Here is a 27029-nt window from a genome sequence, read left to right on the forward strand (position 1 = left end):
GGTGAGAGGCAGAAAAGGCCTTGACTGTGTGTCAGCACTGCTCAGCAGTAACGAAAACATCCCTGTGTTATCAACACTGTTTCCAGCACAGATCCAAAACAGGCCCCATACCAGCTACTGTGGAGAAAATTAACCCTACCCCAGCCAAAACCAGCACTCAGAGGAAAGAGTCTGACTTGCGTTGCCGATGCGAACAGCAAAGCGCTGCTGGGTGAGGTGCCTGGGGAGGGCGGGCTGGCGAGGAGCCCGCCTGGCAGGAATCAGAGGCTCGTCTGCTTTCGTGATGCTCGCAGGGGGTGGGTTTCCAGAGCAACCAGCCACCGGGCACGCAGAGGGGCTTAGTGTTAATATTTAACTGGGAGGTGCGCCGCGGAGGTGTGAATAGATCCCCAAATAGAACAGCTCGCATTTTTTCCTTCCATCACAGAAAGCAAACACGTTTTTCCTTTTATTCTTGGCAAAGCAGGGAAACAGGTGGAAGATAAAAATAACCAGTTTTTGAGAACATGCTTAGCATTAGTCATTTCCAGTCAGCCTAAGAAATATAATTTCATCTTGTATGAGCAAAGCGAGGGGCAATGGGCCCACCGTGGATGTGGGATTGCCTGACAATAGCCATTTATGACCTTTGGTAATGAGTCATAAGGTACCAAATCTCGATGAATTGTTATTATCCTCCTGTTTCCCTGCTGGCAAGCGCATCTGCATTGTGCTGCTTGGGCTCCAGAGCACTGAATCATCTGTTCTTTCTGGCAAGTGAAATGGCTGTGCGTTACACAACTGCTCATTCAAGAGAAGAAATGAGTTTATATAAACTGCCAACAGTGGAACCAGAGAAGTTGTAAGTTTGAGGTTTCACTGGAAAAAATGAGATCACTGATACTTATAAAATTAATCTGGTACCTCTGTTACTTGACTCTCTCTGTCTTAACTCTACCATACTTTTAAAGACCATTACACTCAATAATTATGGTTAACAGTGCAGCTGCTCTCTCTCTAAACTTGTGGCCAGGAAATTGCAAAAGGGCAATTACATCAATCTATTGTACTTCTCATTGCAGTGGGTTAGGATCACAAACACAGCCTGTTACCCCATCTCAGCTGAGAGGCAGGGATTTTTAAGAACGCTCTATTAGTCACTTACAATCACAAGTGATCTAACTAGCTTTGTTGGCCGACTCTGTGTCTAAAAGTCTAAAACTGCTTTCAGCCTTATTTCTACCTGAATTTCTTAGAGTTCTTCAAATAAATGAATTAATTTAATGGGTGTTGGAAAGGACACGCAAGCAGCTATGAGTAGCACATAAATAGCACGACACATAAAGCTATTCCGAGACAGCAATGAACACTTTTTTTAACTGTCTTCAGAGGAGCATGGAGCACAGTAGCAGTACAGTGACATCTTTATTGACGGACTGGCAGTGACACAGATGGATAGTGCCCTGTTGTTACAGAAAGGTTTCATGCTGGGGATTATAGCAGAATTCTGGAGAACGAAATCTCCCAAAGCTGATGCCGCTGATTCCATTTTCGTTCTCTCCAGTGCTTTTCTTTCAAGAACAGTAAGCGCTTTAAAGACATTAACAAATGCCACTGGACGCATCTGGGAGAGATGTTGATATTATCCCCTACTGCATGGGTGGGCTGTGCCCAAGACAATATTGTTCTGCAGGACAGGATGATACGATTCTCCTTAACTTTGTAACTTCTTTTTACAGTTGAGATGTCCTAAGCTTGGGTAACTTGCCTATAAGTCACACGGCAAATGAGTGGCTTAACTAAAACGGATAGAGCCTCCACATCCTGGGTCTCTACTCCCTGCTGTGGATTGCATGGCCAAGAGAACAGGCTAAGGATACAGCCTGTGTCCAGCCTGTGTCCACAAGTCTTGGGGGAGGCTGGGTTATTCTTGGGTGCTAATACATCCATGTTCTGTAAATGTCGCTTCAAAACAGGGCACGCATCCTTGCGCTTGCTATTCCGCATTTTCTGCCTCCACATCACTGTCATCTGTGAGAGGGAAATCGCGCAGGGTTTTCTGAGTGGTGTAGCTTTTGGTTTGCATGGGGCACTCCTGGCTTAAGATTGCCTGGGTAAAGGAGAGAAGAAATCATGCTTCAGTAAAAATGGTGATTAATTTGAATAGTTAGCAGGAGCGTTACCACATTTAGACAAAGCCAGAGCAGCCAACAACTTTTGCCCAGGGAATACAAGCTGTGAGTTAGGGAAAGGACTGTAGCTCTAAACTTTTCTGGTTTTATTGTCTGAGTTTTTTGTCCCTTTTTTGGAGGCAGAGTAGAGCCCAAAAGGGAAGATGCAATCCCTGGCAAATTTATTCTAATCCCCTCCAAAACCTCTGGATTATCAATCCCCTATACTTTAAGGGAATGAAGTGTACTTAAACTCACAATCTTCTCCTCTTTAGCAGGAGGGTTGCGCAGGTACCAACAGAGGGGAGCATAAGCAATATTGATAACTCCAATGATGATCATCAGCCAGGGAAACCCAATAGCTCGTACAATCGCACCGCCTGTGGATGGACCTGCAAATTTAAAAGTTAAAAAAGGCTAAGATGACAGAGAGGAAAAGGTGCCTTTCCAGTTTGGAGGGGGTCTATAAATCTACAGTGACTGGGTTGCAGACTCGGTGCCGGTTGCTTGCAGTGAACGCTGGGTGGAAGAGCGATAAACCGAGTGATACACACACTGAGTGCGTCATCTCATGGGTAAGAGTTTATCCATACCAATCGCAAAGCCCATGCAGAAGGCGACATCAGCTATGGCATAGACATTGCCGTAGACGGAGGTGTGGCGAAGGTCCACGAGGTAGCCCATGATAGGCATCATTGAGGAGTCCACCATTCCTGTCCAAAGCAAGAAGGACCCGATCAGCCATCGCCTTTGCTGAGGGCAGTGGTGAGAGCTGCGTTTGAGCTGTGTTGCACAGCCTGGCCACCGACAGCTTACCTATGGCAAAGCCAAGCCCGCTGTTTGGGCCAATCAGCCCGTAAATATTTTTGGCCAGAGGCACCTTTGAGAGGAGAGAGAGAGGGTATATGAATGAGGCCAGAATTGCTGTGTGAGGTGAAAGAGATCTATCTCTTTCACATAGATCTGTGAAACCGATACACACATGCAACCACTGAACATCTACTGACTGCCAGGCATGGGACCCCATCTCAGTACTACCGCCCACACTGCCCCTGCTGATTCTTCTACAGAAAGGTCTTGAAATTGTCTTGCGCTACTTACACAAAGGAGACTAATTCCCACCACAGCCATGCCGATCAGGGAGCACAGCCACCTGCAACGAGGCCGCAGTTGGGAGAGGGCAGATGTTCTCAGTGCGCACAACACCACGAGCGTAATTCATGCTGAAAGCGCAGGACTGCGCTGGGTTGAGCCAAAAACTCTTACGTTCCACTTACCGGCCCATTTTGTTAGCCAGAATCCCGAAGAGATTGGTGCCGATGAGGTAGGATATACTGGCAGGGAGGAACGCCATCCCTGAGAGAGAGAGAATAAAAAAGCGTGTGTCATCCCCAAGCAAATACAGGGGATTTGCAAAATTATTCACTAACTGCCTCTCTCATTTGGAGAATATCGTGAGCCGGGCAAGGCAAGCTAACGTCCAGCACCCACTCTGGGGGTGCCTGTCCATGCAACGGTGCTTCTCCATGTCCTCCACTGGCATTGCTCCGTGTCATGGCTGCGCTGCCTGCCCCGTTGCTCCATGCCCTGTAGAAGGGTGGGGATCCCTCTATGAAGACGGAGGGAGGCATAGAAAGTGCATTTGCTTATTGATGGCGGGGGAAACTGAGGCACAGTGATTCACCCACAAGATCTGGGTGAATGATCTTGTGCTAAATGCAGAACTTTTTTGTCCCCTCTGCCTTAATAAACTTGTCCTTCTCTCCTGTCATAGTTTCTTCCTCTTCCACCTTTCTCCCCTTGCCTTCTGCTTTTCACTTACTAAATAAAGAGGAATAAAATAACTGCTTAAGTAAAAAGCTTAGGGATCATTATGTAGTCAAAATTAAATATTTGCACTGTTTGCTGATTTACCAGTTGTTTATTTTTAATATACTCTCCCGCCGACTATAAATAAAACTGATCAGCTCCATTTCACTAAGACAACTTCCTTATTGAAACACACTGATTTATGTTTAATTTTCTCTCCTCTCTTTAACAGCTGCAGAACACGGTTAATCCTGCAGGTTCAGTCCAAGCTCTTCTGGGTTTTTTTTCCAGAATTATGGGAGTGGGCAAACTGAAGCATACAAATAAAGAAGCCCCTTGAGTTCATAATGGCTTGTGAGATGGGTGTCTTGCAGTTGAATTGTGTCTAAATCCAAACTACTCTCAAATCTCAGGTACCTGAAAATCCAGGGAATGTATCTGGGATTTTCTTTGATGCCCACTGACCTCTGGGTTCTGCTAAGTCACCTCAAAGGTTCCCCTTGAGTTCAGTGGTGATGGGAGCAGCCCTGAGTGCATTTCTCAGCCTGTGACATTTGTGGTTACCAGGCAGCTGCGCTGTCCCTTCTCCCCACTGCCAGAAGCCTTGGGATGCTGCTTTACCCTCGCCCAACCTTGCTCGGTCACTTGCTCATGAGAAGCATCATAGGCTCTTATCAGGATGGATGCTCCTGCCTGACCAGAGGATAACTCGATTAGGAGCTCTCTCAGCCCTCCTGCTCCCAGGCTGTAATCCAATTTGGGATCTAAGTGTAGCCTGGGGCACCCCCCCGGGTCATTCCTCAGACAATTGGGTTTTATAAGAATTAGTTTTTATTTTTGTAGCAAACACAGACAATGTTATCTCCATATCACATTTTCTAGGCAGCTGGTAATTAGCATGTACCATCCTGTCCTGCCTGGGACTCTCTAAATGGCCTTGTTTTACTCAGAGCTGCCTCTGCAAAACCCATCTGGCTGCCACAATTTCAGCCCAGCACGATACCATTATCTGCCCTGCAGAAGACGGGATTCAACAGCCTTCCCGTGCACGAAACAGCCTTTCTTCCACTGTTATTGCTCTTGTCGGGAGTCTGATTCTATACAATTTTTTCAGTAATAGAGAAAAGCACATTGTATAGCTACCACTAAGGACATTTCCAGCTGAAATTGGAGCAGCACGCAGCCTGGGATCACTCACTCTGTGCGGGTGAAGATGTATGTTTTCTTCTTTTTTAGAATGATAGAAGAGATTATTCAATCCATCTCACAGGGCCAAAGCAGGACCAGTTCTAGCTGAACTATATCAAGCAACTGTTCAGGGGTGAAGGCTGCAAAGCATGACACCTACCTAGCTGCCATTTCGGGGAGCACATGGTTTGCATCATCCAGATGGGCAAGGTGGGCTCGAGCATGGCCACCCCCATGTTGGAGAAGCAGAGGGCTCCTGACGGGGAGAAAAGGGAGAAATGCTCTATTTCAGCCACCTTCTGCAGCTGTTTCAAGCAGGCACAAGTGAATCTCTTTAATCAGGAGACGCAGCTGCACAGAGGAGCGCGGTGCATGCTGACGTCCGCGGTGCATGCTGACGTCTGCCCTTACCTGCAGCGACCAGGATGTAGGGGTCTCGCAGCAGGGTGAACACCGGCGTGCCTTTGGTGCTCTGCGGGATGGCAAAGGGGGGTTACATCGGCTGAGGGCCACGTGTGCGTTCACACCCATCCTCGGCTCGGTGCCTGCACAGCCCTCCTCCCCGGGGAGCGCCCGCTTCGTTCACGCCGCCTGGCACCGGCTCACGTATGCACACACATCCGTACTCACCTCGGGGGAGATCTTAGAGGGCTGCAGTATGCAGAGCTGCAAAGCTGGGAAGAAAACTGATGTTAGCTTACTTCTGGAGACAGCATCACTTCAATCTGCATTTCCCTTTGGCTTTTCCTTCAGCACGACCCCTTTCGTCGGCAGAGCCCCCAGGGATGCAGTAACTGTGTCTGGGGACATTGTTCAAGCGGGCAGAGGGAGAGGTGGGTCCCAGCCCTGCTCTCACAGGAGGGAGCAGCAACACTCCCTGAAGTGGACTGTGTTAGAAGTGTTTTGCCAACCCATGAAGCAGTCAAATATGCAAATACTCTCCATCAGGCTGCCAGCTGCCTGCTGGGGAGCCACAACTAGAGCGTGACAGAAATTAGATGTGGAAAAAAATAGGATTAAAAAAGAAAGTTTCTTCTGTATGGGACCTACGTTTCATTTTCCAAAAGCTCTTACATGCTGCATTAAAGATGTCTTGCATTACATCTAGGCAAAGATGGTAATTGTGACTATAATTTAATTAGCTTAATACTTCCCACTAAAAATGCACATTTCTGCTATCTATAACTTTGCCATTACACTCTGAAGGCTGCCGTGGCCTGCGTCTGTAATACAGCTATCAGAGGAAGAACAAGGATCACCATTTATGCTGGCAAAGTCTAATTCCTTTGTGGCATGGTGAAGAGGCTGCAGACAAGTGTGCCTTTTACAAAGAACTCACAGTTCAAAGAGCTTTACTGAATGTGCTATTCAAGCCATTACACCAATCAAGGGGTTTATTAAGTAATGAGGGACTAATTCTTACTATATTGCTATGTCATGCATCTGGTGGTAGAAAACATAAGATTTAGCAATGACAGAATAACCAGTGCGATGATATCACCCATGTTGTATTAATCTGCCTCTTCCTTCACACAAGCCCTGTGAGATTCTCCCCAAAACAGCCGCGTTTAAATCTTTTTACGTTTTTTTTTTTGGTAGGATTAAACCATTTGTCTTCTCACCTCCATCCAAGAGGGCGAGGAACGCCAGGACCAGGAAGGGAGATGATTTCCCCACGAACGCGTACATCACGCTCCCAAAGGGGGCCCCGACTGCAAGAGAAAGGCTGTATCACACAGTGGCAGTGCCACCGTCCCCAGCACCCGGGCAGCAGCGCTGCTGTGGTTTTCTCTGAATCCCCCAGTGGGTGTTTGGTGATGGCTTATATTAGAGAAGGTGTCGGGTCCAGTGGGCAGTGGTCGTGGAGAGTGAGCAGAGGGAGGGAGGAGGACAGGCCAGCCATGCCCGTGGAATGCCGCCGGGGAAGGGGCACAGCCAGGCAGGTGGAAGCCACAGGTGATGGCCGACAAGGCTCTGGAGATGCCGTTGATGTAGACCCCGTTGGGAACAAGGTTTCCTTACTCAGCACACCCAAGGCCAAGCCTCCAAGAGCAATCCCCATCGCGTTGCCCCTCTCAAAGTCGTCTGTGTACACGCTGGCCAGCATGCCTAAGCCTGGGAGCAGAGAGAAAGCAGAGGCCACGTGAGGCTGGCTGGCACCGCGGTGGTGGGGCTCCTCTCTGAAAGCAGCCTGGGCTTTTGGGGGGATTTATCTGCTCGCTGGCTGGGCTGTGTGGGTGCACCGTCTGCACCAGCCAGGCAGGCGCAGCGAGGAGGTGGAGTTTGAAGCCGAGGAAGGCACTGAGAGTGTCTGTGCTGCTGATCATTCCTGAGATGATAATTGAACCCCGACAAGGGGAGCTAACGCAGAGACTAAGGTGTAGCTAAAACATTTACCTGCAACTGATGAGAACGATGACCCAATGCCTTGGAGGGCTCGGGCGATGAACAGCAAGGTGTACGTGCCTGAGAAAGCAAACACTGTGGAGGAAGGAGAGAGAGACAGCGTCAGGCAGAACTGCGGCCTGAGCGTTAAAACCCTGCAGAGGGTAACAGCAGCCCCAGCTTGCACCAGTTTGGGTGCTGGAGGGTGCTGGGTGCCACTCATGCTTTCTTGTCACCGATTTCTGAGACCGGTTGCTCCTTTCTCCTGCATGGGGACAGCAGTGCAGGCACAGACCAAAGTATTTTCCCCTGTGCTGCTGTATATGAAGGGCAGACTGAAGGGCGATACTCACTGACTGTGGAGAGGAACATGATAATGAATCCGATGAACATGGGGATGTGGTATCCTATCCTGGAAAGGGAAAAAAGAGGCACCGTCTCAGGGATGATTCCTCATTCCAGGTTGAGATCTGGTCTTGCTGCCCAGCCTTAACACACACATCTCTGTGGGCTGGTGAGCATCTCCTGAACGTGTGGATGTGCCCATGCGTGCTGTTCAAGGAAGCATCCAGTGTCTAAGTGCCCCCAGATAATGCTGTAAAGCACACCCAGAGACACGGCTCTGTTTTGCCAACTCATCTGCCCACCCAGACCATGTGGAGATGAGCCCAGTGCCCCTCACGTGTGTCTGCTAGGGACAAAGGCAAATTAAAACTCAGGGGCAGAAAATCTGAACAACATTATATCCATAGCAGGCTGGGAATCTTTGTTTGTTTATTTGATGACTACTGGTATTAAATAGCATCTGTCCACACCTGAGAAGAGCATTAGTGAGGCTTATGTTGTAATATAAACCTGCAAGCCATTTGTAGGCTTTTAGAAAAGGTAAAATTCATGCTTGTTTTGATGCATATATCCTCCCCCTTGCTATTTTACCCACCGGTTCCTGTAATTCTGTGATTGCAGGGGCTGCACATGTGCAGCACAGACCTTTACTGCTCAGCTAATGGTGATTTCATTAGCAGGCAGGAGCTGCCTGTCCCTGAAGGGCTACACCCTGGTACAAACCCAGGTCTCTGACCTACCTGTTGGTCAGGAGACCCACGGATGGGTTGATCAGCAGCTGTACGAGAGCCTTGGAGGCAAACAGCAGCCCCACGCGGATGTTTTCCTTGGCGAGGAACTCCTCGCCCTCTGGGCAGCGGCTCGGCAGTGGTGGGCTGCTGGCGAGGGGCTGCGGCAGGTGGCTGCTCTCCGTCCCGTTTGCCAAGTCCACGGCGCTCATGGAGCCCGAGACAGTCACCATGCTGTTGTCAAAATAGGAGAACATGGAGGAGAAAGGAGGAGCCTTCAAGGCTGGAGGAGCTGGCTCAGTCCGGGCTGGGGCAACAGAGCTGTTGGTGCCTTCATATTCTGTTGTATAAAGGAAGGTGGGGACGATCGGTACTGGAAGAAAAGCCAGGGAAGGGATTAGTTAGTGATTTTACTCCATTTTCTGGTTTGGCATGCAGCTGAACTGAATGGTGCTGCCTAGATGTCGGTGTCCTGCAAGTTCCCTGCACCCAGCCCTCCCCACGGCTCTCCCTGTGCAAGGGCCCTGCTGGCATCATCCAGAGACTGACCGAGGAGCCCAAACCCCGAGGCGGCACCCGAAGAGCACAGCGAGAGCCGCACACCATACCCACGACTGTCAGCAGCATGTTGTCCAGCAGCAGCGCAACGAACACCACCACCAGCACCAGCCTCCGTGACGCCCTGCCCGCCACCAGCCATCGCCAGGGCACACGTTCGGCAGCCGGGGGCATGGCCGAGAGCCTGGAGCTCACAGCTTGGGTCCTGCTGGCTCCTGGTCTTCAGGGCTGAAGGTCTCCTATAACCTTTAAAGAAAACACTCTGGGTTACAACCTCCCACAGCTCATGGCTTCTCCCTTGAGAAGGCAGCTCCTGAGGTCACTTAGCGTCTGTGTCCTCCAAGAGCTGGGTGCTCTTCCCTAGGAGCTGGGACCACCAGATTTGCTATCAAAGACCGTGGTTTTATCAAGCTTGCATTTAAAGTTGCAGATGGAGTGCACTCTAACCTATTTCCATTCTCCTGAGACATCTTGTACCTGCTTCAAGGCATCATTTAAGTCTTCTTCCAAAGACTCAAAGCACAGATCAAGCCAGTAGCTTATCTGTGGTAATCTCTACATCTTTTATTCCATGTTTGTTCTTTGGAGATTAAATTAGGTCTCAAAGAAAATTCATTTACCTTACATGTCTTTTCATTTGACCTAATTGAAATGTCATGGCAAGATACAGGACTTAAAAGCCTAACATACGTGATTAAGATCAGAGCTTCAGATGGACTTGGAGAAGATTGCTTGCTCGGTCACACTGAAAATATCAATCAGAAATTTGCACTAAACCAACCGAACAATTAGCCATTTACATTCTTATAGCTCGTAGGCACTTCAGAGACTAAGTGGCAAAATGGATGGAGCTGAGTCCAAACTATCGCTCTTTCCAATACTCCTGTGGCTTCCTGAAATTCCAGCCAATGATATTTATCGATTTTTAATAAAAAAAAGCAAAATGTCCAAACCCTCTATCATCAAATATGAGTGCCACACAAGTCATTTAGTTGGGAAACAGGGATGGTTTCTCACTGTACCTCCAAGTAGTAGCAAAGACCAAATAATAGAATTAATGCAAGAGAAGATACATATATATATATATATATAAAAATATTAGAGAGAGAATGAGTAAGGAAGCATAGACAATAAAGACATGTAGACTAATGTAGCCCTTACGTCTCAAGCCACAAACCCTGTCCCCTTCTCAATGCAAACCTGTTGCATGGAGCAGAGGAAAACGTACTCTTACCCTGGAGCCCATCTTGGTGCGAGGAGCCGGCTGCTGCTGCGGGAGGCGGTGTCGTCTGCAGCCGCTGCTCCTGGAGGATTTATGATTACCTTTTATCAGAAGAGGATATGAGTGCCCCTCTTCCATGGAGATTTAATTGGAACCTCAAACAAATTTCATTCAGCCCTGCAGCTCCCTCTGCGTCAGAGCAGGATGGTGGGGTGGGCTGAGGGGGATGAGGAGAGAGGCAGGAGTGTTTATCTGCAGCAGAGGCACCCGCTCTCCAGGCTTTCATCAACGCTTATCTCTCTCTGAGCACCTTAACTCTTGTCTGGGTCTGAGCACACTGAACACGCCACCCTGGGACTGCACAGCCCTCTCCTCCGTGGGGGAAGGCTGCTCTGCCCGTTGGCAGGTAGTTACGAGTGCCAGCGAATGGATTCATTACTGGGAGGCAAGGCTGGCATCGTTAAATGGCCCTGGGAAATGCATTTATAAAATACATAATGGTCTAGGTCTTGGACTACTGTCCAGTGACTGATGGCCATTCTTTTGCTGCCTAATGCTGCTTGTCCTTGGTATGGCTGCCCTTGTTCCAACTGTGACTCCGTGTTACACATCCCGGGGTAAAACCAGGCAGATTTCACCGATGAGACCTGCAGCACCCCATTGGGATTTTTGGTTAACTCCAAAACTCAGGGAGCACAATTTGACGAAAGAGGGACATTGCATCAGTTGCTCTTCCCTGCTCCCTCTGCACGTGTTTGCGCGTCACCGTGGGCTGTACGTGTGTGTTTACCGGGTTGAGCCCGTGGACGTTGGCAGTGGGTGCCGGTGCGTGGGCTGATGCATGCGTGTCGCTGCCGCCGCGTGCGCTGGGCACGTGGTGAAGGAGGTGCATCAGCCAGCAAGTGGGGAAGGACTCGCTGTGTGGGTGGGAGAGGCTTCTGCAGGATACACAGCCGAAAAGGCAGCAGCTGGGGGGTTTTGCTAAAGGGTCCGTGTGGAGGCTTTGCAGGGAGATCTGCATTGCTTTACAGCCTGCAAAGGGAGGGAAAGGAGCTGCATGTCCGGCATCTCCCACATGCCGGCTGCACGTCCCACAGCAGGCAGTACCAGAGTTGCTGCTTCTCCCGCAGGATATAGTACGAGGAGCTCCCTCCAAAGCATCCCTTCTCAGGCAGGTTTTTCCTTTATGTGCTGCATGTTTTTAGCATTAGAAGGAAAATAAACTACAAGAAAGCCCTTCCTCAAACATAAAAGAGAAGTATTTAGGTCACTGAGTTTCAGGCTGTGGGCTGGCCCATAGGATGCTGACAAGCTGCCTTTACCTAGTCCACAGCGTAGATCAGCTTTTCAGGATTTCCAAAATTATAAGTGTGATGATAAGCATTCATAGTGGACGGAAATATTTTTAAGGCCAGAATGCACTGATCCAGCCCGTGATTTTTGAGAGGTATGGGGGAATCTCGCCTCTCCCCTGGTTATAAACAGATTGTTGTCCCCCCACATCTGAGTTCTGCCCTTGCCTCCTCCCCACAGAAGGATGCTGGCAGTGGGGTGCTTTATCCACAGCTTTTCCCTGTGCTGTTACGCTCTCTGCTTTGTCTCCAGGGACAAGGAGATATTTCTTGGACTAACAAGGCCAGTTTCTCATAAGCAAAGCTGGATGGAAAATTCTGCCCATGCATGGGTCAGGTACTGCAAATGCCATTGAAAATGTGATCTCTTTTCTTCCATCTTTTCTGTTTTTTTAGACTTTTGACACTTTGCTCCGTGACTTCTTTTTTAAACCAAAACTGACACCACCATTCATTTAGGATACAGAGATTTACCACAGAGAAAGAAAATAAATCCTAAACATATTAACCTTTTCTCTGTTGGCGTGTAAATCTGCCATTGAGGCCATTTATCTGGCTTCTGCATGGCCAAAAACTATTGCCAATAACGTGAGATGAGTGTATCCTACCAAGGAATTCCCTGGGTGTGCGTTAGTGCAGAAGTTGAAGCCTTTAAATATGTTCCGTGAGCTGAGAATTGAATGGCTAGGCCTAGAAATTACTTTCTAAATATCTGCAGAGTAGACAGAGGATGAGCAGTGCAGCACTACCATCTACTGAGGGAGCTCAGAATTGCTCGGCTGTACCTTGGGCTCTGGATAGAAAATATTCTCCTTCAGGTGAGGAGGGGCATGTGGAGGCAGTTACCGTTATCTTTTTTCTTTTGTAGGCCCCAAGGTCAGGACACCCTCTCTTTTGGCAGCCCTAACCAGCCAAAGGACATTGCAGTCGTGTCACTTGTTTTGCAGAGATGACGGGAAAGCTTACTCAGATGTGCTTTGGAAGCGTTTCCATGTGTCTGTCAGATTTTTCCAGGCAGTTCTCTTTGAGATTTTTTTTTTTTTAACCATTATAAATATTTGCCATGAATTTTTCTTTCAATAACCCTATGGAAAAAAAATGACTACAATTTTCTTCCTGGCCAGATTGAGGTAGTAAAGTATAGTGAACATTTCTGATGTAATGAAAAGTATAAGAGAATTTATGGGCTGTCTCGAGACCCAGCGTAGGATGTGGGCCTGAAAAATCGCTGATAGCAGACCTCACGCTGGCTCCGCAGGCTGATTGCAATTCTGGTGAATTCAGTCGACAGCAGGCTTCGCTCGGCAAGATTGCTCTCTGCTGCTGACTCACCTCAAAGGTACGGTGAAATACATCCGCTGTGCAGCGAGGGCTCCTGCGTACCAGCACAGAGCAGCATTTTACAAACCAGCGTGAGACGAATGGCTTATAGATGTAATACCGCCAGCCTGGGGTGGGGTGAACACGGCAGCGTAAACACAGGTTGGAACAGGCACCCGTAAAACCATACTTTTCTTTAAAGTCAGTCTCTGCTAATATTTCCTTTACCAGAAGGTTTCTATTACCCTGCACAGGAACCGCTGCCCTGGAAGTGGCCGCTGCCTGTTGCCTTATGCTCTCCAGTGGGTGAATTTGCATCGTCCTCTCAGAGGCTATTTTGTTGTTAGTCCACGAGGCAAATTTTCTCAGCCTGCAAGACTAGTTAAGGACTGAATAAAAATATTTAGAACACAAAATGGTCTGTTTTGAGCGATTGGAGATTGCATCCCTGGGCCACCTTTTAGCCAGGCTTTGAATGCAGGTGGAGGCAGTTTGCAAAGTGGTGCCGGTCAAAGTAACCCTTGAGGCTGCCATTTAATGAGTCCTGCTGGTTTGTATTTTGTTAAGTCCTTTTGGCTATTAACAAACAGGAGAGCTCGGTAATATGCTCAAGGTCACGTTGCATCAGAAGGAGAGCAGAAACCTGGCCAAAGCCTTCCAGTTTTGTGTTTAAGCCACTTGACGGCATTGTCCCTTTGTCTGGGGGTTATTTATTGTGTTTACTCCCTTCTTAGCCAGTTTCTTGTGCGATTGTTTAGTTTTTTTCCATCAGTCTCACCAGTCCTTGGTACTTTGTTGCTCCTCCAAACAAGCACAGAATTGCCAGTATCTCTCTGAAAACATTCTCCCAAAATATTTCTAGTTTTAATGTAGAAAGAGATAGAATATTGTTTTATAACACCACATAATTCTATCTCGCTGCTAAGTGGGGAGGAGAACAAACAGCAACTATTAAAATTTAACATGTACGAAGAGATACATAACCGATAAGGAATTAGAAGGTTGGCAGACTAATGGTTTCCTGGAAAAAGGTGTTTACAAATAACCCACTATCTTTTTTTATTAGATTAAAGGTTTAGGGGGTAAGGCAGCTCTCATTCTGTCCTTTAAACAATTGTACCAGTCAGCCCTTGATGTTTGAGTATGCAGCATCAGTGCAAGTGGGGTGTTGCCATTGGCAGCCCTGTCTCATTGCCAGTTTGTACTTTATTTCTTATCTCCTATCTCCCCTAAGCAGCTACCGTTACACTCTTAGATCAAAGCGCTGGTTTAGATTGAAGTAGAGCCATGAAAACATGGCTGAGGTGTAAGGACAGGACAAACCCCTCTACTGGAGCACTGCCGAGCCGGGGCAGAGAGGGCCCCAAATGCCCCTCACACCCCTGGCCCAGGGCTGGGGACAGCTGTGTGGGGGTCACCTCCTGGGTGGGAGGCCAGGGCTCTGCTTTCCTTTTGCAGCAGAATTACTCCTTTTCTTGTCTTCTCAGCCATTTAACCCTTCTGCCAATCCATTAACTCATTTCCTTCCTTCCTTCCTTCCTTCCTTCCTTCCTTCCTTCCTTCCTTCCTTCCTTCCTTCCTTCCTTCCTTCCTTCCTTCCTTCCTTCCTTCCTTCCTTCCTTCCTTCCTTCCTTCCTTCCTTCCTTCCTTCCTTCCTTCCTTCCTTCCTTCCTTCCTTCCTTCCTTCCTTCCTTCCTTCCTTCCTTCCTTCCTTCCTTCCTTCCTTCCTTCCTTCCTTCCTTCCTTCCTTCCTTCCTTCCTTCCTTCCTTCCTTCCTTCCTTCCTTCCTTCCTTCCTTCCTTCCTTCCTTCCTTCCTTCCTTCCTTCCTTCCTTCCTTCCTTCCTTCCTTCCTTCCTTCCTTCCTTCCTTCCTTCCTTCCTTCCTTCCTTCCTTCCTTCCTTCCTTCCTTCCTTCCTTCCTTCCTTCCTTCCTTCCTTCCTTCCTTCCTTCCTTCCTTCCTTCCTTCCTTCCTTCCTTCCTTCCTTCCTTCCTTCCTTCCTTCCTTCCTTCCTTCCTTCCTTCCTTCCTTCCTTCCTTCCTTCCTTCCTTCCTTCCTTCCTTCCTTCCTTCCTTCCTTCCTTCCTTCCTTCCTTCCTTCCTTCCTTCCTTCCTTCCTTCCTTCCTTCCTTCCTTCCTTCCTTCCTTCCTTCCTTCCTTCCTTCCTTCCTTCCTTCCTTCCTTCCTTCCTTCCTTCCTTCCTTCCTTCCTTCCTTCCTTCCTTCCTTCCTTCCTTCCTTCCTTCCTTCCTTCCTTCCTTCCTTCCTTCCTTCCTTCCTTCCTTCCTTCCTTCCTTCCTTCCTTCCTTCCTTCCTTCCTTCCTTCCTTCCTTCCTTCCTTCCTTCCTTCCTTCCTTCCTTCCTTCCTTCCTTCCTTCCTTCCTTCCTTCCTTCCTTCCTTCCTTCCTTCCTTCCTTCCTTCCTTCCTTCCTTCCTTCCTTCCTTCCTTCCTTCCTTCCTTCCTTCCTTCCTTCCTTCCTTCCTTCCTTCCTTCCTTCCTTCCTTCCTTCCTTCCTTCCTTCCTTCCTTCCTTCCTTCCTTCCTTCCTTCCTTCCTTCCTTCCTTCCTTCCTTCCTTCCTTCCTTCCTTCCTTCCTTCCTTCCTTCCTTCCTTCCTTCCTTCCTTCCTTCCTTCCTTCCTTCCTTCCTTCCTTCCTTCCTTCCTTCCTTCCTTCCTTCCTTCCTTCCTTCCTTCCTTCCTTCCTTCCTTCCTTCCTTCGGCACAGGCGCCGAGCTGGCCTGGAGGGGCGCGGGGGTTGCTGGAGGGCTGCGGGCCGCTGTCCCGCTCGAGCTGGGCTTCTCATTGCAGCGGGCGCTGCAGCGGTGCTTTCCACGGCTTTGTCCTGTCTAAATACTTAGTCACGCTGGAGCCACGAGGCTCTTCCCCGCTGGGTAACATAGGCCATTTCAGTGTCCTTCGTGAAAAACTTATGTTTTGGCAGGAACCGAAAATTGCTGTGAATTGTGGGGGGTGGTGTGGGTTCTGTTCCTTTAAAATGAAGTTGAGAAATCTGGTGAAAAAGGGGAAATACAATATCCTTGTATAAAAAGTAAAACAACCTTTATTGCAGTGTAGTAGGGGGAAAGTCAAAGTTGTTTGAAGGTGCATTTTTTCTGGCCTCTTTTTTGATCTAGGTAGTAATTCCATGAGTGACTCTACCTGTACACCTAAATAGCGTGAGTACTTACAAGGTGGTAGCCAGGAAGATTCTCTGCAATGGTTTCTTTGAAAATGTCAGTCTGGTTTGAAAGCCAGATTGATCATTACCATTCCTGCACCCCCAAGTCTACTGCTCTGCTTTATTCTGGAGTGGAGGCTTCTGTCATGGTTGGAGCCAAGATGACTTTGTATTCAGTTCATGTTTTTCTATGTAGATTTTGGCTTTTGCCCAAACTGACGTTGCTTGCAAGCTGGATATGAAAAACATTTCAGTTGCTTTTGGTTTGTCATAGAACTGGTTGATCTTATGGGAAACAGGAGTTTTGAGTCAGTGGCGAGCTGCTTTCAAGGGGCATTGATGCCGATTGATGTCAAGGAAATATTTTCATGGACAAAGCAAGGAGTGTAAGTCCTTTCCCGTTGACTGAGAAGGAAGTGCTCATGAGACAGTCATGAGATGAAAGGCTTTGCTCAAGATAATATTTTCCATTTCTTGCGGACAGTGTGCTGCAAGCACTTGCAGTCTAAGCAGAGTCTTTGTAGCATAATGTCTGTGTAATTCTCCTTGCTCAGGTGAAAGGAGCAGGCCAGCCTGTGCTTTTGATTAGACTAATTTAGGGACACGTGTCTCAGGGTGCTTAGCAGGATTTTGACAAGACTAAAACTAAGAAATAGGAGTTCCAGCCTTAGACTATCTTACACACCCAGTGACCCTCAAACCTTATCTAATGCAGTTTTGATGATTGCTGATCAAGAGATTACATTGCAACAGTTCAAACCGTTTGATTAAGTGTAAATACCGCATTGTTGACAGTCTAGACAACGCGTGGTAAGCGTGCCAAACCTGGGCAGACTGAAGTGTCTAAGCCAGATGATTCCCTGTGGCCTGGTGCTGGTGGAATTTGTGATCTTTCCTAGTACCACGAGAGCCTGTTTCCTCTGCCTTGTAGTGTGACCAAGAATGGCTGCTGGTGTCTTTCCTGTTCTGCAGGAGACTTGCTCATTTTTCCCTCCCGGGGATAAGTGATTAACAGTCACTCTCTTGGTCACTGCTCCTTGTGACCCTGATAAAGCTTTGACTCAATGGTACTTTTATCTGTGGATCAAGTGATGCTGGGTTCTAGCTGGGATACTAGTGTGTCCTTAGAGCAACGCAGGAGGACTGTTTACTACGTCTTCACAGCGTTTCCACTGGGCTGATAGCAGAGTGATGAGTTCTGGGCATGCGATACCTCAGAAAGTTGTATGTAGTGCTAATACTTGAGCGGCTGATGTTTAAGACATGAGCCTTCTGATGAGCTGGCTAGCTGTGGCCTTCTATCAGGTGTCAATCCTTAAGTTAAACCAGGACAACTCAAGAGCAGGAGGAGTTTGGCTAAGGTGAAATTCAACCTTTTACAGTATAGTGCATTGACCTTTTCTTGGGAGACAGGAAAGGTATTATAAGGTTTCCTCTTAGCAGTGTGCCAAAAACCACAACTTACTGTAGAAGCTCCGCTGATCAGCTTTTGAGCACGAGATCTGTTTGCTTTGCTAAGGACAGGCTTTCACATGAGCTGTTTCAGTGTCACGGAGCAGGACACTTCTGTGGTTAAAAAAAACAAAGCCTACAAGTTGAGTATTGATATTAAGGTCTTCTCACAATCCGTTGGACATAAATTGCGGTGGCACCTTCTTTATCACAGATTAGGTGTTATCCCTGCTTTTTAAAGATCTTGGAACTGTGTATCTTTCTTAGCTTAAAATGTCAACTCTACAATGTATTGGTGTTTCTGATGGCATTCAAATTATCCCTGGGTATAGACTTGCAGTGAATTTCTGTGACGGACAAGAAAATGGCAATATCGTATATCTTACTGTTACCTCAGATGCTTTGCAAGTCGCAGCAAAAAATACTGGCCACACAGTTCAGTACCTAATCCTCCTTGTAGAGTTCATAATAAACATAAAAGCAGTACAGAGTCAGGCCCAAAATCTGCAGACCTGAGATTGGTGATAGGAATGAAATTTTGAAAACTTTGTGGGATATTTCTGATGTTCTAGGAAGTACCTGACTTGTGGCTTGCTTTCTTCCAGCTTATAAAACTGTGTCGGGTGTGAATGGTCCCCTGGTTATCTTGGATCAGGTTAAGGTAAAGACTCAGATTCTTAATGAATGAAGCTTTTTGGGGGAGAGTTTACAAGAAAAGCTGTGACAGGTTAAGTCCGGCTGTTGTGAAATTCATGGGTCCACTGAGCAATTTTAATACAAGATATGTTTCTGACTGCTGAGATAAATGAGAATATGCAAATTGCTGTAAAGCTAAGGAGAGTTGTCCATGTCCTGGAAGAAAGGGAGAGTTGTTGAGACTGTTGGGGGAAAGAAAGGAAACAGTGTTTCAGTTTCGCCAAAATCCCCAAAATGTTGTCTAAACTTGAATGCAGAAACATACCTATTCACTCTGTTCTTGACCTCTGCTACCAAAGCATAAGTGCCCTGTAAAAGGGAACTGTAAACACTTTTGGCTTGTTTTCAAATTACTGGCAGGTTACTGTTGAAGGCAAGCAACTGATGCTATGTACAGGCAACAGCCAGCTTTTTCTTGTCAGATGCTGCATCGTAGCTTTCCATTAGTATTTCAGGACTACTAGGGTTTTTGGAATGGGTTCTGTCAGGTCTTTCTGCAGCCTGCAACTCTGAGCAAATGTTGTATAGTCCCTGTAAAAATGGCTTTAGCCTAATAAATTTTAATTGCCTTGGAATGAGTTTTGTTCTGATAAATTATTTTTAAAAATAATTGATTAGTTGCTAAGCTTAAGCTGGCTTGAAACTGATAACTCTTGTTTTGTGACTGTTCTTCTGGATTTTAATGCTTTCCACCATCTTTCTTGCTCATCTTCAGTTTCCTAGGTATGCAGAGATTGTCCACTTGACTCTTCCTGATGGCACAAGAAGAAGTGGGCAGGTTCTGGAAGTCAGTGGCTCCAAAGCTGTGGTTCAGGTATGACTAGGGAAGGAGTGTCTCTTGTTGCAACAGAAAAATATTTTATTAATTAGCATGTGCCTGAGCCATGTCAAATTTATCTTGTGATATGTTCTTTTGGTACTGTAAATTAAAAAAAACCCACCTACTTATTCCAAGTGCAAGTGGCATGAACAACTTTAGAAGATGGAAAGCTGGAGTACAGTGACATTTTTTATTTGCATCCCCCCATAGATTTCTTTGCTGCTAGATTAAAGGAGTTGTACTGTAATTGTACAGTATTAGATTCAAGATCAACTCCTATGCTATGTGGATGGAGGTGTTTCTTCTAAGCAGCTGTTTCTTGTTAATATTAATTCTTCTTATCTGAAGAACTTTACCCTGCTGGCAAATGGAAGTACTTGAGATCAAAGGAATGGCACTGGGTTTGTTGGTTGCTGCTGATACACTTCATGGATTTTGTTTAAAGTAGGTTTTTATGTGATGTTTTGTACTAGCAAGCGGCTCTTGAAATCCTTTTCTTGCAGAGGGCTGCCTTGCTTTTCTGCCCTGTGGTTGATCAAGTTCTCAAGCTGTGAAGCAGCGTTCTAGTGTGTTATTTTGTAAAGCACAATAGTTAACTCCTTTTTCCTGTGTCTTTTTTTTTTTCTTCTGGTATATTTACAGGTATTTGAAGGAACTTCAGGTATTGATGCTAAGAAAACATCTTGTGAGTTTACCGGGGATATTCTTCGAACCCCTGTCTCTGAGGATATGCTTGGTAAGTACTTGCATATTGCTTTGAAGAATGAACAGACTTATCACATGTTAACTTATCTTCACATTAATTTACATTTTGATTTTATTGCTGTTTCTTGTAGGCAGAGTATTTAATGGATCAGGAAAACCTATAGACAGAGGCCCTATTGTTTTGGCTGAAGATTTCCTTGACATAATGGGTATGTTCTTAATCTGCTTCTGGTATGGAGTTAAAGACAAATCTGGTGTTTCTGATTTCTGAATGTTACAATAGATTTGGTTTTGAACATAGGATCTAACTGTTAGGGGGAGTTTAATCTTATTTTTAAGTGTTTATGTGGCATCACACTCAAATCAAATTTACACAAATGCAGAGACATGAGGTAGCAGAAAGTAACTGTTTTTTGTAATGCTTGGAAGCTGTTCTTTGAAGTATTTGTAGACTATCTTAATTATACAGCCTCCAAAGATAAAAAGCTAATAACCTGACAGGCTTTTCTTGAAAGCACTCTTGCCACTTACATGACCACAGAATGCCAGAGTCTTGGGATCTACAAAAGGCTCAGGTTTGACCAGGCACATCTGAAGGTTTGTAGGCCTAACAGTGGGGTTCGCGCCTTTTGACTTGAGCCTTAGGTCAGTGCTCAGGGTCAGTGGTAGTTTGATCAAGCTTCAAACATGCACATGGAACAACATGTGTTCTCTTAAAAAATATAACAGGTCAGCCAATCAATCCCCAGTGTCGTATTTATCCAGAAGAAATGATTCAGACTGGCATTTCTGCTATAGATGGTATGAACAGTATTGCCAGGGGGCAGAAAATCCCCATATTCTCAGCTGCTGGCTTGCCCCACAATGAGGTGAGTACTCAAAGCTACTCTCTAAACAGTAGCTTGCATTTCACTGGTGTTAAAAAGTAAACTAAGTTAAACTCTGGTCTGTGTAATAGCATCAAATATACAGATGAACTGAAACATTTTTTCCCTAGATTGCAGCTCAGATATGTCGCCAAGCTGGCTTGGTGAAGAAATCCAAAGATGTGATGGACTACAGTGAAGAAAACTTTGCCATTGTGTTTGCTGCTATGGGTGTAAGTCAGTATTATTGGAGGAAAATGATGCTTGAGTAATAACCCGATGCTGAGAGTAGCTGAACATTACTTTTTTGAAAGTATTCTAAGTAGGTCTTGTGTATAGAACTAAACGGTGCTGAACTGGTTGGCTGAATGGCTGAAAATCCCATATGGCCAGAAATACTGTCACAAAGTGTGTCTGATCAGGATAAAGTGTCTTAAACTTAAAATCTCTAGCCTGGAATTCTAGAAATAACTCATTCTGTTGGGAATGTAGGGGAGTCTTCATGATAGAGAGCTTTGCTTATGGATTAGTAATGAGGTGTTTAGACCTTAATATGATGCAAAACGTAGTAACCTAAAATCTGGTCTGGAACTGATGCCTTAGTATTGTGATTTAGGTGAACATGGAAACTGCCCGGTTCTTCAAATCAGACTTTGAGGAAAATGGGTCCATGGACAATGTGTGTCTGTTCCTGAATTTGGCCAATGATCCAACGTAAGTAGTTACGCTATGTTGGTTGGGAAAAGGCTGAGAAGAACAAGTAAACTGGAAGCTGAAGCCTTACTGGTGTCCTGCCAGATGTCACTTATGTTGACATTTTGCAGCAAAGTTGAATATGAAATGCTGGTACTCCAGTTGGTGCACATAGCAGATTTTCAGAGGGTTTTAAAGTATTTGTGACTTCAAACTGTTACCTTGCAGCCTTAAAGCACTTGTCATAAATAATGCCGTGCTGTTCTATTTCAGCATTGAACGCATTATCACACCTCGTCTAGCTCTAACAACAGCAGAGTTCTTGGCATATCAGTGTGAGAAGCATGTGTTGGTCATTCTGACAGATATGAGCTCCTATGCTGAAGCTCTGCGAGAGGTACACATTTATTAACTTGCATGCTGGGTGTTGGCAGAAAGGGTTCCTAATATAAAGTGAGAATGTAAACTTCTGCTCAAGCTGTTACAATTAGTATTCATTACAATGTTCTTAAGTAGCCAGTGAGGCTTTTAGTTATTCGTTGATTGTCCAGGATTATGTTCAGCAGTCAAACAGCTATTGCTTCTGTGATAGCTAAACTTAACTTGACTAGTGGCCTTCAGCAGTTTGATATTATAGCTTCTGATTCGGCTTGACATCTTGTCTTGTCATACATGGTTGTGGCGACATAATTTTCTTAACAGAGGTTTGTGGGGCTGTATTTTGGTATTGCCTACAGGAAGAGGTACTTTTAAGTCACTAGTGTAGCTTAATGAGGGGAGACAGCGGGTCTGTGAGGGTGATCTGATTTCTTGGAAACCTTTCTCCTGGATTGTCTCAGGTTTCAGCAGCTAGAGAGGAAGTGCCTGGCCGTCGTGGCTTCCCAGGTTACATGTACACTGACTTGGCTACTATATATGAGCGTGCTGGGCGTGTGGAAGGCAGAAATGGTTCCATTACTCAGATTCCCATTCTTACCATGCCCAATGATGGTGAGTTATCTTCAACTGTTTCTAATAAATAGCACTTTAAAGGAGTCCTTTAGAGCAACCTGCCTTATTTTGACACACGGCAAGATAGGAGGTCCTGTGGCCTTTAGGTTTTGAATATTGCAGTTCTTGGCTACCTTCTCTGTCTATATTGCTAACAGAAATGCTTTGCCCATTTCAGACTTCAGGACCATTCTCCAGCCCTCTAAGGAGTGCCTACAGCTCTAATCCTTGCATAAGAGCACTTAGTGATATGTGGGGATACTAACTGATGGCATCTTACTTTAGGAGTCATTTAACTGCAAAAAGCTGCTGCATCAGTGCTAGAATGGATATAAAAGATCTGAAACCTGTCAAACCATTTTTTCCACAGATATTACTCATCCTATTCCTGACTTGACTGGATACATCACTGAGGGACAAATCTACGTGGATAGGCAGCTGCATAACAGACAGGTGTGTACCACGCTGGTTAGAACATATTTAAGATTACTCTGTACTTTTTGAAGTATTAATGTTGAAATTCTTGGGTGTCTTTCTTCCAGATTTACCCACCTATTAATGTCTTGCCCTCCCTGTCTCGACTGATGAAGTCAGCTATTGGAGAGGGTATGACCAGGAAGGATCATGCAGATGTATCCAACCAGCTGGTATGTAAAAACCTCCTCAGAGAAGCAGAGGCATATTTCAAATATACCTCTCACTAAACAGCCTGTAAAGGGCATGCCAAACAGTTGCAATCCAGAACACTCCTGAGGCGGATTTAAAAGCATTGACTCAATGCTTAGTGTCATCAAGTTGAGACCCTTTGTTTGGGTCTGAACAGAAACCGTTACCTGGATGATCGAGGTAAAAGCACTTCTCTTCCTATCCCTTCTAGTATGCCTGCTATGCTATCGGAAAGGATGTACAGGCTATGAAGGCTGTAGTTGGTGAGGAAGCTCTTACCTCAGACGATCTTCTTTATCTGGAGTTCCTGCAGAAGTTTGAGAAGAACTTCATTGCTCAGGGTAAGTGTCTGTTTCAAGAACATCACAGTATGCATTAACACCTAGAAGGTCTTGTTCTCAGATCTCCCTGGTGGTGAGACACTTTCCTGCCCCATGTTTCAGTCTGTGGTTGCTTTCTGCAGGTCCTTATGAAAATCGCACTGTTTACGAGACCTTGGACATTGGATGGCAGCTCTTGCGAATCTTCCCCAAGGAGATGTTGAAGAGAATTCCTCAGACAACACTGGCTGAATTCTATCCTCGAGATTCGACTGCAAAACACTAGCCACAGCTTCGTCTCCAACTCCTTGCTCTGTGAAATGCTGTTTGTTTTCTTTTTTCATGTGTTGGTGTTTACTTGTCGCCCTTACAATTAAAACCAAGAATAGGTGACATTTGTGCCAGTGTTCCAATGTACACTGATACCAGTTTTTAAAATATCCCTTCTTCCAAAGCCTGGATCTTCAGGAAAATATTTAGGCCAGCTCTTACAAATGTGCAATAGCTATCACGAAGCTTGTTTTTTGAACTGGACCTTTTATAGACATTTCGAGGGAATGTCTGAGGATTACCAGAAATTGCAAATCTTTGCTTTCAAACCAGGAGCACATGGTTTAAAAAACATGAAAGAGCAAATGTGACTTCTTTGTCCAAAGCATCTGCTCAATCCGATCGTACGCAGTTGCCATGCTGCTGGTAGAACAGATGGCACTCTGCTGTCCTGCTGTTGTGCCTGAAGACTAGGCTAATATGTGGAAAGCGTGGTACATGACAACATACCTTTCTGAAAAATGCAAGTCACCGATTTTCAGCTATGGCTTAAGATTCTTAAAGGTATGCATGAACCGAGGACACTGTAGGCATGCTAGGTGCTTTTCCACTAGCAAAGGGTCTTTTCAGAGGTCACAGGCCAGTGGGTTGCTACCTGAAGGTAGCATGAGAAGGCTTAATTACTGAATTAAAGGGTTTAAATTGAAGTTTGCAGAGTAAGTTTTGTACTTACCCTTTTTTCTTTGAATTCTGGGAATGCCAGAGACACAAAACAGCAGCTAAAGCATTCCGAGATCAGTAGTGTCCCAAGGGGCAAAACTAGGTAATTCAAGGCTTTGTGCTGCTACTGAAGGGGATCGAGATGTGAAAAAACCTCTTACACCTGACACAGTTGTACTGGTGGGAGGTCAGCTTTTAAAGTATGTCTTGTACTAAGCGATGCAACAGGAGAAAGCAACTTAATGTGTGAATGGATATTTTGAATTCTGTTATGAAGCATGCTCTAGGTGGCACTGGGTCCCGAGTCGTGTTTGAAACTGTTGTGGTTTGCACTCCAGGCACAGATTTGGCTAGCCAGGAGAGCTCAGCATTCCCAAACACTGCAAACTTGGCTAGTCAATTCAGTGTTGCTTTTCTTCAAATTGGTTCAGATGAGGCTCCGAGCCCAGTCCTGGCAGGCTTTCTTGCTTTTTTCCAGGTTTAATGTAGTCTAAGCTCTGGTCTAGCTAACCAAAGCATGTTGCACCTCTCTAAACGCCTTCAGTGCTTGTCTAGGAAGGTGCTAACATGACTCGAACGACAGCATACTAATTCCAGCTTTCCCTGACGTCTCTTATGTGCAGTTCTTTCTATAGTTTGTTCAGTGTTCTCTGTAACTTGGACGCAATAGCAACTTTATTCCAGTGCTTTCCACCCTGAAGCTGTGTCAAGTCTATTTTTCTTGAGGTAGGGATGGGAGGTTGAACTGTTGGCATGACAATACTTTAATGTAGAGAATATCTAAATAAATTAAATATGGAAGGTGTTGAACAAAATGGAAGCTTTTGTGATTCTGTGGTTAAAAACAACTTCAGGTCTTTCGGCAGTGACCAAAATGTCCTTTGCCACCGGGGATCCTGTTTGCATGAATAAAATACTTCATAATGTGCTGAAAACACTTTTCGCTTCCAGTTCTAGGTGTGCAGTGAGAGCCACTTGAGCCACCCCCACAGTATTACTAGAGCTGGTCGCTTTTGTTGATCGGGATTCAGCCTTCAGCTTCAGGACTGAATGCTTTGTGCCGGTGGGGTGGGTGGGTGGTGCAGTCATGGGGAAAGGCTCTGCAGGAATGTTGGAGGGTAACGTGATACCCGTTTCCATGTGCGTCTCAACGGGTAGTTTGCACTAGAGGAGGTTAGGAAACCTTAAAAGGCTTCTTGAAAATGAGCGTAGGCATAGGTTGACTTTAAATTTTCTGTATGAACAGTACTGCTAAGGGTGAGGGGGGCCTCCTAGCTTCATTCAGGTATTCCGTGCAGACAGCCTGGGGCATGACTCTGCTTAAATTCCTGGTGTCGGTCCCTCTCCGTGAGTTACCTGTTGTAAAAGTTTCCCTGCTTTGGGGGTGCAGCCTGGCTGGTGAAGGTGAGAGACTGAGAACAGCGTGAAACGGGGAGGTCTGGGACTCTTCCTGGTGTACTCCAGAGGGCAGAAGTAAACTCAAACATACCTTCCTTTGCTGAACGATGTGCACATCAAACCCAGTCACTCAATGAGGGAAGAAAGCACCTTTCCTTTCTGCTGGTTTTGCTGTTCATCTTCAGAGAGTTGTGCCCTGATGTGCTGAGCTGCACCGACGCAGTCTCTGTAAACCCGAGTTTGTTCTGACTGATAAAAGCCCGAGGCTGTCTCAGGTCTTCTCCTGTTAAATGCTGTACTGTGCTATAATTTCAGCTGTTTCTTGTACAGAAGTACAAGTCCTTGAGGTAAAGACATGAGCTTTTTTTTTTTTTAAACCTCATTTAAATGTCCAAGCTGGTTCCTGCAGTGTTTTTTACCAGGAGAGACACTGTTACAAATCCCATATCCTCAGTATTAATAAAGGCTTTGATTGTCCCACAGAGCTTGAAAGACTGTTCATTTAACGCGGAGGAAGGAGGATCTAGTATGCTAAAAACATGTCTGATGGCTGCAAAGTGTTTGTCCCAACTTCTTTCGACTTTTTCTACCCATTTACCCCCTCAGTTACAGTCACTTTGTCTTGAGGCAGAGCCGTGGTTAGGGCACAAGAGTAACTTTATGAACAGATGGCAGCCGTTGGTGCTCAGTAATGCAGGTTTTGAAAACACAAGCAAGAAGAAATTCCAAAGTCCGGTGAATTCCTGAAACCCTTCAGCAGGTGACGGGTTTTGGGGACAAAGGTTGAACAAGCATTGCTGAGGGTGGGTGAGCGCTGCGGAGCGAGGCAGTTGCCTCTCACGAGATACCTGCAAGCATCTGCATACGGACAACGTGGCTCCTGAAAGGTGCAAACCAAAAGGAATTCTTCAATTATAAGAATATTCATGCTGATTAAGCCCTACTAACTTGCAGCTGGTGGGAGCAAAGGGGAAAGAATGAAATGTATTCTGCGGCTCAGGGCAGGCTGGTGAGCGGCTCTGGTGCACAGGCAAGCTGTCAATGATAGCGTGGCTCATCGGGGCCAGACAAAGGTTTGGGCTGAATATAAATAGCGAGGGTGGCTTTGTGCTGGGGGTAAAATAGCTGTTGTCTGCAGCACACGGGAGCTGCGTGCTCAGCCTGCGTCGTGAGGAGAGGCCGGCTGGGCTGCGGCGAGGGC

At 46.1% G+C, this 27029-nt stretch overlaps 3 protein-coding genes across 3 annotated transcripts in view; 1 reads left to right on the plus strand and 2 right to left on the minus strand.

Annotated features, from left to right (window-relative positions):
* The window catches only part of MAK16 (MAK16 homolog (S. cerevisiae)), a 6365-nt gene extending 5410 nt beyond the window's left edge, over window positions 1-955 (minus strand). The window contains exon 1 of the mRNA XM_009318634.1: window positions 938-955. Coding sequence (XP_009316909.1) covers window positions 938-955 — 18 coding nt within the window. The remainder of the gene's footprint in view (window positions 1-937) is intronic.
* A 1020-nt stretch (window positions 956-1975) lies between these two features.
* Window positions 1976-9337, minus strand: SLC18A1 (solute carrier family 18 (vesicular monoamine transporter), member 1). The gene is made up of 15 exons (XM_009318635.1): window positions 9214-9337; window positions 8618-8978; window positions 7886-7944; window positions 7545-7628; window positions 7170-7262; window positions 6770-6859; window positions 5778-5821; window positions 5559-5619; window positions 5308-5403; window positions 3428-3506; window positions 3252-3303; window positions 2967-3030; window positions 2744-2863; window positions 2409-2542; window positions 1976-2089 (listed from the first exon to the last, which is right to left on the minus strand). The coding sequence occupies exons 1-15, from the start codon at window positions 9335-9337 to the stop codon at window positions 1976-1978; spliced, it is 1575 nt and encodes a 524-aa protein (XP_009316910.1).
* Window positions 9338-18295: 8958 nt separating this feature from the next.
* Window positions 18296-25245, plus strand: ATP6V1B2 (ATPase, H+ transporting, lysosomal 56/58kDa, V1 subunit B2). Its single transcript, XM_009318608.1, has 13 exons — window positions 18296-18345; window positions 19096-19194; window positions 19843-19936; window positions 20037-20114; window positions 20635-20774; window positions 20903-21004; window positions 21388-21485; window positions 21738-21861; window positions 22304-22454; window positions 22825-22907; window positions 22997-23101; window positions 23332-23461; window positions 23584-25245. The coding sequence occupies exons 3-13, from the start codon at window positions 19930-19932 to the stop codon at window positions 23724-23726; spliced, it is 1161 nt and encodes a 386-aa protein (XP_009316883.1). The 5' UTR covers window positions 18296-18345; window positions 19096-19194; window positions 19843-19929; the 3' UTR covers window positions 23727-25245.
* The last annotated feature ends 1784 nt before the right edge of the window (window positions 25246-27029 follow it).

Source organism: Pygoscelis adeliae, unplaced genomic scaffold (assembly GCF_000699105.1).
Source record: "Pygoscelis adeliae isolate BGI_AS28 unplaced genomic scaffold, ASM69910v1 Scaffold52, whole genome shotgun sequence".
Lineage (NCBI taxonomy): Eukaryota > Metazoa > Chordata > Aves > Sphenisciformes > Spheniscidae > Pygoscelis > Pygoscelis adeliae.